Source organism: Podospora pseudoanserina, chromosome 1, assembly GCF_035222485.1.
Source record: "Podospora pseudoanserina strain CBS 124.78 chromosome 1, whole genome shotgun sequence".
Lineage (NCBI taxonomy): Eukaryota > Fungi > Ascomycota > Sordariomycetes > Sordariales > Podosporaceae > Podospora > Podospora pseudoanserina.
The window spans coordinates 3,417,499-3,430,242 of NC_085920.1; the positions used below are offsets into that span (position 1 = coordinate 3,417,499).

Below are 12,744 nucleotides of genomic sequence, written 5' to 3' on the forward strand. Positions count from 1 at the left end.
TCCGCACAGTGCACCCCGGAGAATATCAACCAATAGATTAGCCTAGATAAGACCAGATGGCAGGCAGCCGAGCAGGGATGTTGCGCATCGCAGTCATCCGTCATAGAAGGTAAGGTGACTTCCAACATTTCACTTCTCGCGATCAGCAACTCTGGTTTGACTTGGTTACCTCTTCCAACTCCCATGACGCGCCTTCGTCGACTTGATACTTTTGGAGACAAGGAAGCTCTCCCATGATACGCTCTTTCCGTTCTGGGTGATCCGCCCAAGGAGCCCTCTCTTCTCGACTTGACAAGCGTGATACCCTTGGTCCCAGCCCACCATGGGTGTTCAAGGCCTCTGGACCGTCGTGCAGCCATGCGCCCGCCCGACAAACCTCGCGACGCTTAACCGGAAGCGACTCGCTGTCGATGCCTCGATTTGGATCTACCAGTTTCTCAAAGCTGTCCGCGACAAGGAAGGGAATGCGCTGCGAAACAGTCACATTGTGGGCTTCTTTCGACGGTTGTGTAAGCTGTTGTGGTATGGAGTCAAGCCGGTGTTTGTGTTTGACGGCGGGGCACCGGCTTTGAAAAGAGCGACTTTGCAGGGGAGAAGGAGGAGACGGGAAGGGCGAAGAGAGGATGCTGCGCGCACGGCGGGGAAGCTGCTCGCTGTGCAGATGCACAGGCTGGCGGAAGAGGAGGAAGAAAAGAGGCAGAGGAGGATGGCGGGTGCGGATGATGAAGAGCAGGAGGAGCTGCCGAGTATGGAGAATATTGTCTATGCGGACGAGCTGGGGCTTTCTAAGCAGGAGCGCCAGAGGAATCGCAAGTTTCACAAGCAGGATGCGTATCATCTCCCGGAGTTGCAGAACGGGATAGAGGCTATGGGGAAGCCGGACGATCCGAGGATCATGAGCGTGGAGGAGCTGGAGGAGTATGCGAGGCAGTTCAACTGTGGGGAGAACATCAATCTTTATGACTTTAGCAAGATTGACTTTGATGGGGAGTTCTTCAAGAGCTTGCCGCCGGCTGACAGATACAATATTCTGAATGCGGCTAGGTTACGAAGTAGGCTGAGAATGGGCCTCAGCAAGGAGCAGTTGGACGTGATGTTTCCCGACCGGATGGCCTTCTCGAGATTCCAGATTGAGAGGGTCAAGGAGAGAAACTATCTCACCCAGCGGCTCATGCTTGAGATGGGCATGACGAGCACTGACATGACTGTCAACGCCAGCCGTGTTGCTGGCGACCGAAACCGCGAGTACATCTTAGTCAAGAATGAAGGCGCCGAGGGTGGCTGGGCTCTTGGTGTCGTCACGAGGGACAAAGACAAGGGCAAAGCCCATAAGCCTATCGACGTCGATGCCTTGGACTTTCAGTATCAAAATCCGGACGACGAAGACGAGTGGGAAGACGAGGAGTTTGAAGACGTTCCTATCGAAGGTCTCAACCGTCTCCCCAAGATCACGAGCCGTGCTGCCTACGAACGAGCTCAAAACTTTGGCTCTGCACGGCAACAGCTCTACAACTCCCTGCAGGGTGATGAATGCGAAGAAGACGACGACGAAGCTCTATTCGTCAATGATGGTGAGGTGATGGCGGCCGAGGATGAAGAGCTCAACCGAGCTATTGCACTGTCACTGGAACAAAACCACGATGTGAGCAAGGAGAAGGAAGACGAAGACGAGGATGAAGGGTTTGAAGACGTGCCCGCGCCCACGTGGACTCAGAGAGCGGCTCCGGAAGTATCGAGACCAATCGCAAGTACCAGCGGGACCATGATTGCGCATATTGTAAACAACAGAGCGAATGCTGCTGTGAAGAAACCCCAGGAAAAAGACGACAGCGACAGTGATAGCGATGGAGATTTGCACACGGCGCTGGCGGCGGCGAGAAAGAAGCAGCCAAAGCCAAAGCCTGTCCAAAAATCAAATGTCAAGAACTCATTCGACGGCCCCCTTCCATTCGAGAAACTTGACTGGCGAAGCGCGTTTGGGGGGTCGAAGCCTTCCGCTCCAGCGCCAAAGCCTACAGCTGCTGTCGAGACAACAGAGAAGCCTCGGCAAGTAGAGACTGGTGATCTGGAAGCGGAATCCGACGAGGAGGCTGGAGGATTCATCAAAGAACCGAGCGAGACTGCCAAGGCTGAAAAGCCCGTCGTATCTGAAAAAAAGGATGACGATGAGCCTCTCCCACTACCACCATGGCTTACGGACAATACGGATATCACAGAGCATGTCCGACGTCAGCAGCAAATCGAAAACCAACAGAATGCCGAGGATGAGGAGCTGGCACAGTTCCATCAGCTCCAAAGGCGGAAAGAACAATATGTGGAAATCGAGTCCTCGAGTGACGATGACAGCGATATCGAGATTCTGGATGCACCACCCGAATCCATAGTTCAGACGCTGCTCCGTGCCAGGTCTCCACCGGGGAGACCAGGCGCCAGCTTGCCTTCATTGCAAGATGACCTTGACAAAGAGACAGCCTCGAATGATGCGGAACAAAATCCAGCAGCAGCCACAACACCTCCTCCAGCAGAAGAGTTTGAAAGCAGCGAGACCCCCATGGAGCTGGATGCTGTCGGGAAGCAGCCTTTAGAGACCGCCCCTCCTGCTTCGGCTCCTCAAGAGTCTGAAGACGAGGATGTGGAGTTTGAAGACGTGGTCGTTCCTTCAGCGGGAGAGCCATCTGCCGCCCCATCAGCTATCGCCATCGACGATGCCGAGGCCTTTTTGGAAAGCGGTGATGAGGAGGCTCCCGATCTCCCGCCTTCAGAACAGCCCAGAATCGAGGGGCTGGCCTCTGCTATCAACTCGGACGAGATCTTCACCCGGGATGACTCCCCAGAATACGACGAGTTCTACGACCCCGAAGAAGAAGAACTCCTCGCCCAAATGGCCGAAGAAGCGGAGGAACACGCCCGGTTCGCCAGCCAACTAAACAACAAAACCCAACGCGAGAACCAAGAAGCCTACGAGCAGGAACTCCGCGCCCTCCGGACCCAGCAAAAGAAAGACCGTCGCGACGCAGACGAAGTCACCCAGGTCATGGTAACAGAATGCCAAGCCCTCCTCCGCCTCTTTGGTGTCCCATACATCACGGCACCGATGGAAGCAGAAGCCCAATGCGCCGAACTGGTGCGCCTGAATCTCGTCGACGGGATCGTCACCGACGACTCGGACACCTTCCTTTTTGGCGGCACCCGAGTATACAAGAACATGTTCAACAGCAACAAGTTTGTCGAGTGCTACCTCCTCCGCGACCTGGAAGACGAGCTCGAGCTTTCGAGAGAGCAGCTTATTGCACTGGCGCAGCTCCTAGGGTCAGATTACACCGAGGGCATCCCGGGTATCGGTCCCGTCACGGCCGTTGAGATCCTATCTGAATTCCCAGGTCGGGAGGGTCTCTCCGATTTCAAGACGTGGTGGGAGGACGTCCAAAGCGGGAAACGGCCCAAGGAGGCGGATGCTTCTTCCCCCTTTCGCAGAAAATTCAGAAAGGGTCAGGCTACCAAGTTGTTTCTCCCGTTGGGGTTCCCTTCACCGGCGGTGTTTGAGGCTTATTTGCATCCAGAGGTGGATTCCTCCCAGGAGCAGTTTCAATGGGGGGTGCCGGATCTGGAAGGGTTGAGACAGTTTCTGATGAGCACGATTGGGTGGAGCAAGGAGAGGACGGATGAGGTGCTTGTGCCGGTGATAAGGGATGTGAATAGACGGGAGGCCGAAGGGACGCAGGCGAATATTACGAGGTATTTTGAGGGGGGTGTCGGGAGCGGGACGCAGAGGGAGGCGTTCGCGCCGAGGAGGGTGGGAAGGGGTGGGGGGGGGAGTAAGAGGATGGCGGAGGCGGTGGGGAGGTTGAAGGCTAGGAGGGGGGCGGTGGGCAGTGGGGGGTTGTCGATGGAGATGCCGGTTGCTATTCCTGCGGAGAAGGGGAAGGGGAAGGGGAAGGGGAGGAAGAGGAAGGCGAGGGAGGCGGAGATCGTTGAGGAAGAAGAGGTTGTGGGTGAAGAGGATGAGGTGGTGCGGGAGGATGAAGAGGTCGATGATGATGATGATGATGTTGTTGTGGTCGCTGGCAGGAGTAAAGGAGGCAAAGGGGAGGGGAAAGCGACTGCTGGTAGAGGGAGGGGACGTGGTCGAGGGAAGCGATCCAAGGCATAGCCTGACAGACGTTGTCATAGGATATTGTACAAATATGATGAGTCAATTGAAAAAAAAGAAAGAAAAAAGTGCAAAAAATAACCCCCTCGAATCGAACGGTATGCGAAGCGCAGGTGTCAGCGTCAAAATCCCCAAACTCCTCCTCTCCCACGATCATGAAAATGAAACCTGGACAAGGAAGGTGTCTCCTTTTCCACCAGGTTATCAAGCCCCCACTCGGGTAATGACCATGGAGCGGATTTTACCTCTGACAAAAGAGACACGGAGGGAGAGGGTGATGGGGTTGTGGTTGTTGGATTTTGGGCAACGTAAAATGGTGGAGCCGGAGGCGGTGCTGAAGGAGATGGGGGATGGAGGGGAGGTATGATTTTGAGGTGTTTATGAGGAGTTATGAGGAGTATGCGGGGGACTTTTTGTAGATGGCTTACCTTTTGAGCATTGTTGTGGGCTTCAAGCTGGAAGTTTACTTGGGGACAAGGACGGGCTAAAAATCTTGTCAATCATATGATGGACAGGCGGTGCGAACTTTTTGAGCACACGTCTCTCCATACCTCGATTGTATGTATATATATATATATATGTGTGTGTGTGTGTGTGTGTGTGTGTGTGTGTGTGTGTGTCTGTGTCTGACTTTATTCTCTAATCTTGCTCCGTCTCCGTTTCTTCTACCTCTTCTCACCTTCTAACCCCCTCACCCTCCTCACCCCCCCTCACAACTTCCCCTGCTCCACCTTCTTCTTCTTCTTGGGAAAAGGCGCCCTAGAATACTGCAACGGCAACCTAACCCCCACCCCGAGCTCGCTCGCCACCTTGGGCACAAACTCTGGCTCCCTCAAATACTGCCTCGCAACCAGCACCAAATCCGCCTTGGCCTTGGTCCCGTGTTCACCATCCACCTCCACCGTCCCATCACTCTCCACCACATCCTTGGCCATTTCGGCGTTGGCAATCATGCCCACCGCTCCGATGAGCATCTTCTTGCCCTCTTTCCTGAGATGCTCCCTAATCTCGCTCGCCAAATCAACTTGATAGTACGGGTGCACTTCAATCTTCTGGGCAGGGTTGTTGCCGCCAGAGGAAACATCCAACAGATCAACGCCCAGGTCAGCAACGAGGGAGGCAATCTTTTTGGACTCGCCAAGGTCGAGGGAGGGTTGGCCAAGGTGGGACATCCACTCCGTCGCTGAGATGCGAAGGAAGAGGGGCATGGATTCTGGGATGACGGAGCGGACGGCGGTGATGATCTCCATCAAGAGACGGACGCGGTTCTCAAAGGGGAGGCCGCCGTACTGGTCGGTTCGTTGCTTTGGGGGGTGTTAATACAGTTCCAGACCGGAAAAAGACAGAGGAGGGTTGACTTGCGTTTGTGATTGGGGACAAGAATTCAGTGAGGAGGTATCCGTGAGCACCATGAATCTCAATGAGGTCAACACCGGCCTCCACCGCCCGCCTAGCAGCGTCCTTCCAGCTCCGAACAAACCCCCTGATTTGCTCCAACGTCATCTCCTTTGGCGCGGGGAACCCCTCCGCCCAGGGGATGGGGCTGGGAGCCCAAAGATTATCCGGCCATCCGCCCAGTTCTTCGGTAGCCACCTCCTTCCCCAGGGTGCGATAATGCCACGGGGCCAAGGTAGACGCTTTGCGCCCGGCGTGGGCGAGTTGGATCCCTACTTTTTGTCCCTGGGAGTGGATGAAATCTGTCACGCGCTTGATGGGGGCAATCTGGGAGTCTTGCCAGAGGCCCGAGTCTTCCGGAGAGATGCGGCCGTTGGGGGTCACGGCGGTGGCTTCGATGATGGTGAGGGGGGTGCCGTGGAGGGCGTACTGCCCCAGGTGGACAAGGTGGAAGTCGGTCAGGTGGCCGTTGGAGGCCGAGTACATGCACATGGGGGAGACGGCGAAGCGGTTTTGGAGGGTGAGGCCGCGGATGGTGAGGGGGGTGAAGACGGTTGGGACGGGGGTGGCATCATTTATGAGGGCGGTGCCGGCTGGGGGGTCTTGGGCGGGTGTGTAGAAGGGGACGCCGGGGGCAGGGGCGCTGGCGGTGGGGAGTTTTAAGACTGTCATTGTTGCTGTGGTTGTGATGGTGGTGAGAGAAGGTGTGTAAAGTGTTGGACAGGGAGGGGTATGAGGGTGAGGGGTCAACGATGTCAATCGAGGAAGGGGTGCCTGCGTCACGTTGAAGACATATCCAGGATTGTCACCGGCAGCGAAATGATAGGTACTTATGTATATTTCTCGATCAGATAACAAGGTAAAGCCGGCAGTTGGTTGCTGAATAATACCAAATCTGCCCACCAAATCCACCAAACATGAGGGGGGGCAATCGAGATTCCCCGCCGGTAACCGTTTGCCCGATTTCCAATCCAGGAATTCGGGCCCGTGATGGTGTCATCGGCCACGCATGAAGACGGATCGGATCTTTGCTGAGTAAACTCCCGGAGCACGAAGGGAACAAACCACCCCGGAACCCGGGGAAGGATTTTCATGGAAACATTTCTCAAGCTTCAGACGGCCCGTACCAGCAATCCATGGGCTTGGATATCGGGCAAGTGTCGGTATCACCACTGCTGCACCTGGCGAACGAGGTGGGATTAGCCCCGGTTGCGCGGGACGTTTTTGTTCAACGCTGAATAATCCATGCTTTCATCAGCAATTGAGTTTCAGCCGCAACGACTTTTTTGGTGTGTCGCAAAAGATGAAGGGTTGTCCGTGACGTCGAAAATGTAGAGGGGCAATGATGTCCCGCTTTTACTATGGGGTAGCAACCCTAACCCTGACCTACACCATTCAAGGCTGTTTATTGTTCGAGTTCAATCCCTTTATTGCCAATGGCACCCATTTATATCTTCTGATAAATATTATTGCCTGAACAATTCTCAATTTCATGCTTTCCATCAAGGCCGAAATAGCGCTCCATTGAAGATTCACCGACAGCAACTGGGGTACCTACCGAGCATCCGAACCCCCCACTGATTTTCATTGCCCTGTTGCATCGCCTCTGAATAAATATCCGGTCCAATCTTGCCGGGTTTATGCCCCTCTCTCTTCTTTCTCTCTTATCGTTCAATTCCCACGTGTTTTTTCATGTTTTGCTTGTCATCCCAAGTCCTCGTCGATCATGTTTCCCTTCGCAATGCTTCCTTCCCATCCATGTCTGTGTAGCAATCATGCAAACAATTCCCCCCATCGAAACTCGAAACATGACCCGAGCGTCCCTTCGTGATTGGTGTGGGGGGCAGCCATCTCGAAACACTCGCCAAAAGCGCTGCGACCTGCAAGAAAAAGTCCGGGGTGTGTTTGGTGGTGGTGGTGCCAGTGGTGCCAAGCTTTCAGGGGCAGCTCTCAAGCAAACATCACAGTCACACTCGGGGGTCGTTTACCGGTGCGATCACGCTTTGCTTTTGGGTGCCCAGCAGCAAAGTGTTGAAACGAAACACGGGGGGGAGCCACCTTGAACGGGTGTTCGCTTCGGGGACAAGGGTTGATTGATTGTTCAACAGATCCGGGAAAGAAAGAAGCCCAAAAAAAGATCCGAGAGCCTTGGGCCATGAGAGAAATTGGGTCACGATGCCACCTCGCGTCGTCTGACGCTTGTGAGAAAACAATCCCTGGTGGCCCACGCGGGGGAGGGTGGGACAGGCATGAGAGCTCGAGAACAATCTACTTGAGATGGGGAAACCCCCCTCTCGCCACACACGAAGTCTATTTCGTCGTCTTCTCTCTTTGTTTTTTGTTTCGTTTTTTTTTTTTTTTTTTTTTCGTTAAAACAAAAACTGCTGGGTAAGCTGTGTTGTGTGCTGAGTGGATCGTTTTGTCTGTTTGTTGCTTGGCTGGCCATAATACTATTGTCTTGCTGCTGAGCGGCAATCGAAACAAAAAGACAACCTACAGTAGAAGACCACCAACAACTCACAAAGTCGGCCGGCTTGAGGTTGGACTTTGTTCACCATCATTTATACCGTGGTGTCCTTTTATCAACTGTTCGCAACACGTTGGCAGCAAAAACAACAGACAAGATGAGGTGGAGTAACAAGCGCTCTGTCATCGGGGAGTAAGTCACCTCACCTCTTACTTCCACCTCACATATCACACACATCATCAACTGACCACCGCCACCATCATCACAGCCTCGAAGGCTGCGAAGTCGTCCGCGTCCTCGTGGGCGAGGAACAACGCGAGTTCACCCTCCACCGCAAGCTCCTCTGCGACAGCTGCACCTTTTTCAGAACCAACATCGAGGCCATCCCCACCCCCTCCCCTTCCAGCGCCTCCAGTTCAGAACAAGATGAAGAAGACTCAGTCCTATGGCTCCCCTCCGAAGCACCAGACATGTTCGAAATCTTCGTCCTCTGGCTCTACCAACGCCGCCGCTTCCACACCTTCATGGACGACGTGATCCGCACCATCTCGCCCGACGAATGCCGCGCCGTCCGCACCAACCTCGTCCGCCTCCACCTCTTCGCCGCGATTATCGACCTCCCCGGCCTCCAAGACCTAGCCATGGACGCCCTGCAGGACATGTACCTCCGTTTCGACTGGGACATGTCCCCCCGCTTCTTGGCGTTCATCTACGGCGACTGCGACCCCGAACATGCGGTCAGGCTCAGAAAATGGGGAGTGGCAATGCTAGCCTGGACGCTCCACGGGGCGGAGAAGGCGTTCCTGTTAAACAACCAGATCGACAAGCTGTTTGCTGCTTTCCCGCAGCTAAAGGCGGATTATCAGCTTCATTTGGAAAAGATGCAGCAGAGCAGGGCGGACGTGAGGTTGAAGAACCCGCAGTTGCGGCTGCCGGCCAACAAACTGAGGAGCGGGGAGAGGTTCTTTGGGTTTAGGCAGTGCACGTTTCATAGTCACCGGGCGATGGTGGGGGAGGGGACCTGTCCTCACACGTTGGAGATGCAGAGGAGGCCGGAGGGGAGGCAGTCGGCTACTTGGTTTGGGAGGAGGGAGAGTCAGTATCATCGGGATGTGGGGAGTCTTGGCCGTGCCGGTGGCGGTGGGGAGGGGAGGAAGGGTGGGGATGAGGGGATGGGGATGGGGAGTGGTGAGGAGAGTGATGATGATGATGATGATGATGGTAATATCATCAGCCCGGTGGGGGATTTGGATTTGAATGAGATGTCTTATTTGGATTTGTCATGAGGTGAGTGTGTGTGTGTGTGTGTTTGTGTGTGTGTGTGCGAATGGGGTGATGATGAACGAGCAAAGGGGAGGGAGCACAGATGAGGTGTTCAAGCGATCGAGGTCGGCTTCGAGGGAACAAAGACGAGGTGGGGATGGGTTGAATACAACAATGATATTGTTCTATAGGGACCGAGGGGATCGTTTCAGGGTTCTCGCCCGCATTCTCTCTTTTCGGGGCAGCTTGGCAATAATGCGGAACAACAGCACCAGAGTTGGAGCAGACAGAGCGTGCGTGTCCGAAAGATTGCACACACACACACACACACACACACACACACACACACACACACACACACACACATACACAGAGAGAGACAGACAGACAGGCACGCGCCATACAAGACTCGACAAGTTTGACGATTCCGCCACCTACCAAACCAACCCCCCTCCGGGCCGATTCGCGAATGTCCGAGCATCGAGATATCATGATCACCAAACACGCCGGCCTGCCTCTTCGCGAAGTTGCGGCTGACAGATAGCCCGTTGGAGCCTGGTCATGTTCGTGGTGGTATCATTTATGGTGGTGGGCGGCTAGCAGGCAAAGAAAGGGACGGCGATGGAGTTTTGGAAGTTGGGATAGAGAATCTATCTACCGATAGAGAGATAGACCACAGCAACTGGCAGGCAGCCTTAGTTACTACCAGACTGTTTGTTGTAATATATAATAACACTAATCAATCAGCATGAAGAAGAAGTACATGCTTTGTACTCATCATCTTTGGCCACCAAGTGTCATTCTCTGCCAGCACAAGGTGTTCTTTGTGTGTGTGTGGTTTGTTGCAAGGCTCTAATCGAGTCTTCTTTATCTTTCTGACTGTCGATCGACCCTACGGCGGGAAAGTATCTCGCGTCTTTGCCCACCTCATATAGATACTGGTTCAATACGGCGCAGAAATGTTCTCCCAACAGCATGATTGTCCATTGAACAATGTAAACTCACAGCCGGAAAAAAAAAGAAAAAGAAAAAGAGAAAAAAAATATCCTCAACACTCAGTTCATGTCTACATGAACATGACCACAGTTGAGAATGCCAATTTCCTCTTTCTTTTTTTTTTTTTTTTTGTTCAGATTTCTCAGTTTTTCTCACAAATCACATTACATATCACATCACAGGTCAATATCATCAATACTTGTTGTGGTTGGGTTAAAAAATCTATTGTCAGCTTCTTGTCTATTCACTGATGGACTTACCCTGGTTTTTTTTTATTTTTATTTTTTTGTGTTATCTCATGTTAGCAGCAAACATCACCAGTCCAATGAAATGGGGAGTTTAGAAATATGTGTAAGAAAAGATACTCACTCACTCACCTTCTATCCCCCAACCCCAAGTCCCTCCAGTTAGCGTCAAACTGATCAGCCTTAGCCCCGAGCCTGCTATGCATATCATGGTAGTCATCGACAATCCTTTGGACGGTCTTGTTCCACTTGGCCATAAGATCATCGTGCTCTGCAGAGGATCTACTCCCCTTGACAGGGCGGGGCACATTTATGTGAGTAGAAGAATTATCCCACCGACCCATCAGCTCTTTTGTATCGGGAGAGGTGGGCACAGTTTCCGCCATGGCAAAGGGGGGACGCCAGCCCGTGGCGTGAGCCGCATGGGTGTGAGGCTTCGGAACAAGCGAGACCCGTCGAGAGGGAGCAGGCGTTGGTGTGACGACTTCTGCTGTACCACCAGCCTGCTTAGTCACAGGCCAGTCCGACTCGAAAAAGCCGGGCCCTTGACGCGCTTCGGGAGAGTTGTCCAGTGAGGCGTTCGGGGTGATTTTTTGGTTGTTCTGGACGCCGGTGAACCAGTGCTTGTCGCCCAGCTTGCGGAGAGATTTCTCGAAGAAGCCGGCCTCGCCGAAGGCGCCGCAGTCGATCATGAGGGAGATCATGTCGTAGTTGTGCGGCTCGCCAGCAAGCGCGGCATTGTGGGCATCGATGAGGTTCCAGACGACGGTCCAGTAGGAAGCATCGTCGGCTGTTGTGCAGAAGCGGAAGATGGCGAGACAGACGCTTGACCAGGCGGCGATGGTGGTTGGGTCGAAGGCGCCAGTTGCCTCGCGGAATTCGACTGTATTGTACCCCTTCCAGGCGTTTTCTGTGTCGTAGTGGGCGAAGTTGTAGTTGAGCCGATTGTAATAATCCTTTTCGTAGCTGAGAAGCTTAGCAACTCTATGCCTGGTGGTCGCACATAGAATGTAAGCGATGCCCTTCTCCACGGTCATGTCGGCCTTTTGAATTTTGGCAAGGTCCTCAGGCTCCCTACGGACGCGAATGTTGTAAACATAAGGCCGAATACGGTCCCAGGCAGCCGCTGGAACCCGCGCTGGGCGCATGGCTGGAAACATGGTGCTGGAGCTCTCTGACCTGCCATGAAGGGCATGCCGCAGCACGGTGGAGGGTGGTGGCACGGGCACTGTTGGTGGACGAGGAGGTAAAGTGGGATCGGGAAAGCGAGTGGTAAGTTTGAACTCCTTCCTTCTGTCTCTTCCATACTCCGCATTCGCGTCGTCGACAGGTGTGTTCTCATCCTCGAGGACCCTGAGGAATTCTTGTCCGTTGGCCAACTGACTCGTGGTTGAAACCGGTTGAGCATACGTGTTGATTTGACGTTCTGGCGGGTGGGCGCAGTACAAAAAGCGATCGGCAGCCCAAATCAAGGCGCCCGCCCTTTGAAAGGCCTCAAAGCCGAATTTGTCACTCTTCCATCCCAACTCCCCCGTCTCGGGATCGATTTGCTCTCTTGCACCAGCACCCACGTGAACGTGGAAGCCTGTTCGGATGTTGACCCGCCAACGGAGAAGGGTGCTCAAGGCAATGACAATGTCCTGGACATGGCGATGGGCTGCAGGGCAATCCCACATGGCAGCAGAGACCAGCTCTATGCTTGATGCCTTTTGTCCTTTCGGTTCATAAACGCGGTCGTCGGTCACACTGACATCTTGATGGGCCGCCCAAGCTGTTGTCGGAGTCATGTAGATATCGGGGTGGAGTTCAGGCCCTGGCGCCTGCATCAATTCTGTACCTCTCGAGCTCGACCGCTGAAACTTGGCTCCGGGAACAGTCAAGATGACTTTCTCGAGTTTCTCCTCGATCCATTCAGTAATGTATGCATCCCAAGGTGCCTCCATGAGCTCAGGCATCAAAGCCTCCTCTTCAGGAGAAACCAGGGTGGATGTGTTGGGAGGATCCGCGACCCATTGCTTGTGGCAGATGATCACTTCCAGCTCAATGCCGAAAGAGAGTTTGTTGTCTTTGCTGCTGATAAGAGTCATCTTGACGGTGGCCGTGTGGTGATGGTGTAGTGTAGAGTTGATGTTGTAGTGTATGTAGAGTTGATGCTGTAGTGTAGTGTTGGTGTTGTAGTGCAGTGTTGATGTTGTAGTGCAGTGTTGATGTTGTAGTGGTGATATTGT

The 12,744-nt window shown here is 53.8% G+C and overlaps 4 protein-coding genes across 4 annotated transcripts; 2 read left to right on the forward strand and 2 right to left on the reverse strand.

Annotated features, from left to right (window-relative positions):
* Positions 1–322: 322 nt before the first annotated feature.
* Positions 323–4,150, forward strand: RAD2 (DNA repair protein rad2; the record flags this gene model as incomplete). Its single annotated transcript, XM_062942244.1, has 1 exon — positions 323–4,150. One exon carries the CDS (start codon positions 323–325, stop codon positions 4,148–4,150), a length of 3,828 nt encoding a protein of 1,275 aa, XP_062805175.1.
* A 710-nt stretch (positions 4,151–4,860) lies between these two features.
* Positions 4,861–6,217, reverse strand: OYE32 (NADH-dependent flavin oxidoreductase; the record flags this gene model as incomplete). The annotated part of the gene is made up of 2 exons (XM_062942245.1): positions 4,861–5,454; positions 5,513–6,217. The coding sequence occupies 2 exons, from the start codon at positions 6,215–6,217 to the stop codon at positions 4,861–4,863; spliced, it is 1,299 nt and encodes a 432-aa protein (XP_062805176.1).
* Positions 6,218–7,771: 1,554 nt separating this feature from the next.
* Positions 7,772–9,298, forward strand: QC764_109770 (uncharacterized protein; the record flags this gene model as incomplete). Its single annotated transcript, XM_062942246.1, has 2 exons — positions 7,772–8,204; positions 8,281–9,298. The coding sequence occupies exons 1-2, from the start codon at positions 8,170–8,172 to the stop codon at positions 9,296–9,298; spliced, it is 1,053 nt and encodes a 350-aa protein (XP_062805177.1). The 5' UTR covers positions 7,772–8,169.
* A 1,346-nt stretch (positions 9,299–10,644) lies between these two features.
* QC764_109780 (uncharacterized protein) lies at positions 10,645–12,603 on the reverse strand (the record flags this gene model as incomplete). Its single annotated transcript, XM_062942247.1, has 1 exon — positions 10,645–12,603. The coding sequence occupies one exon, from the start codon at positions 12,601–12,603 to the stop codon at positions 10,645–10,647; it is 1,959 nt and encodes a 652-aa protein (XP_062805178.1).
* Positions 12,604–12,744: the final 141 nt, after the last annotated feature.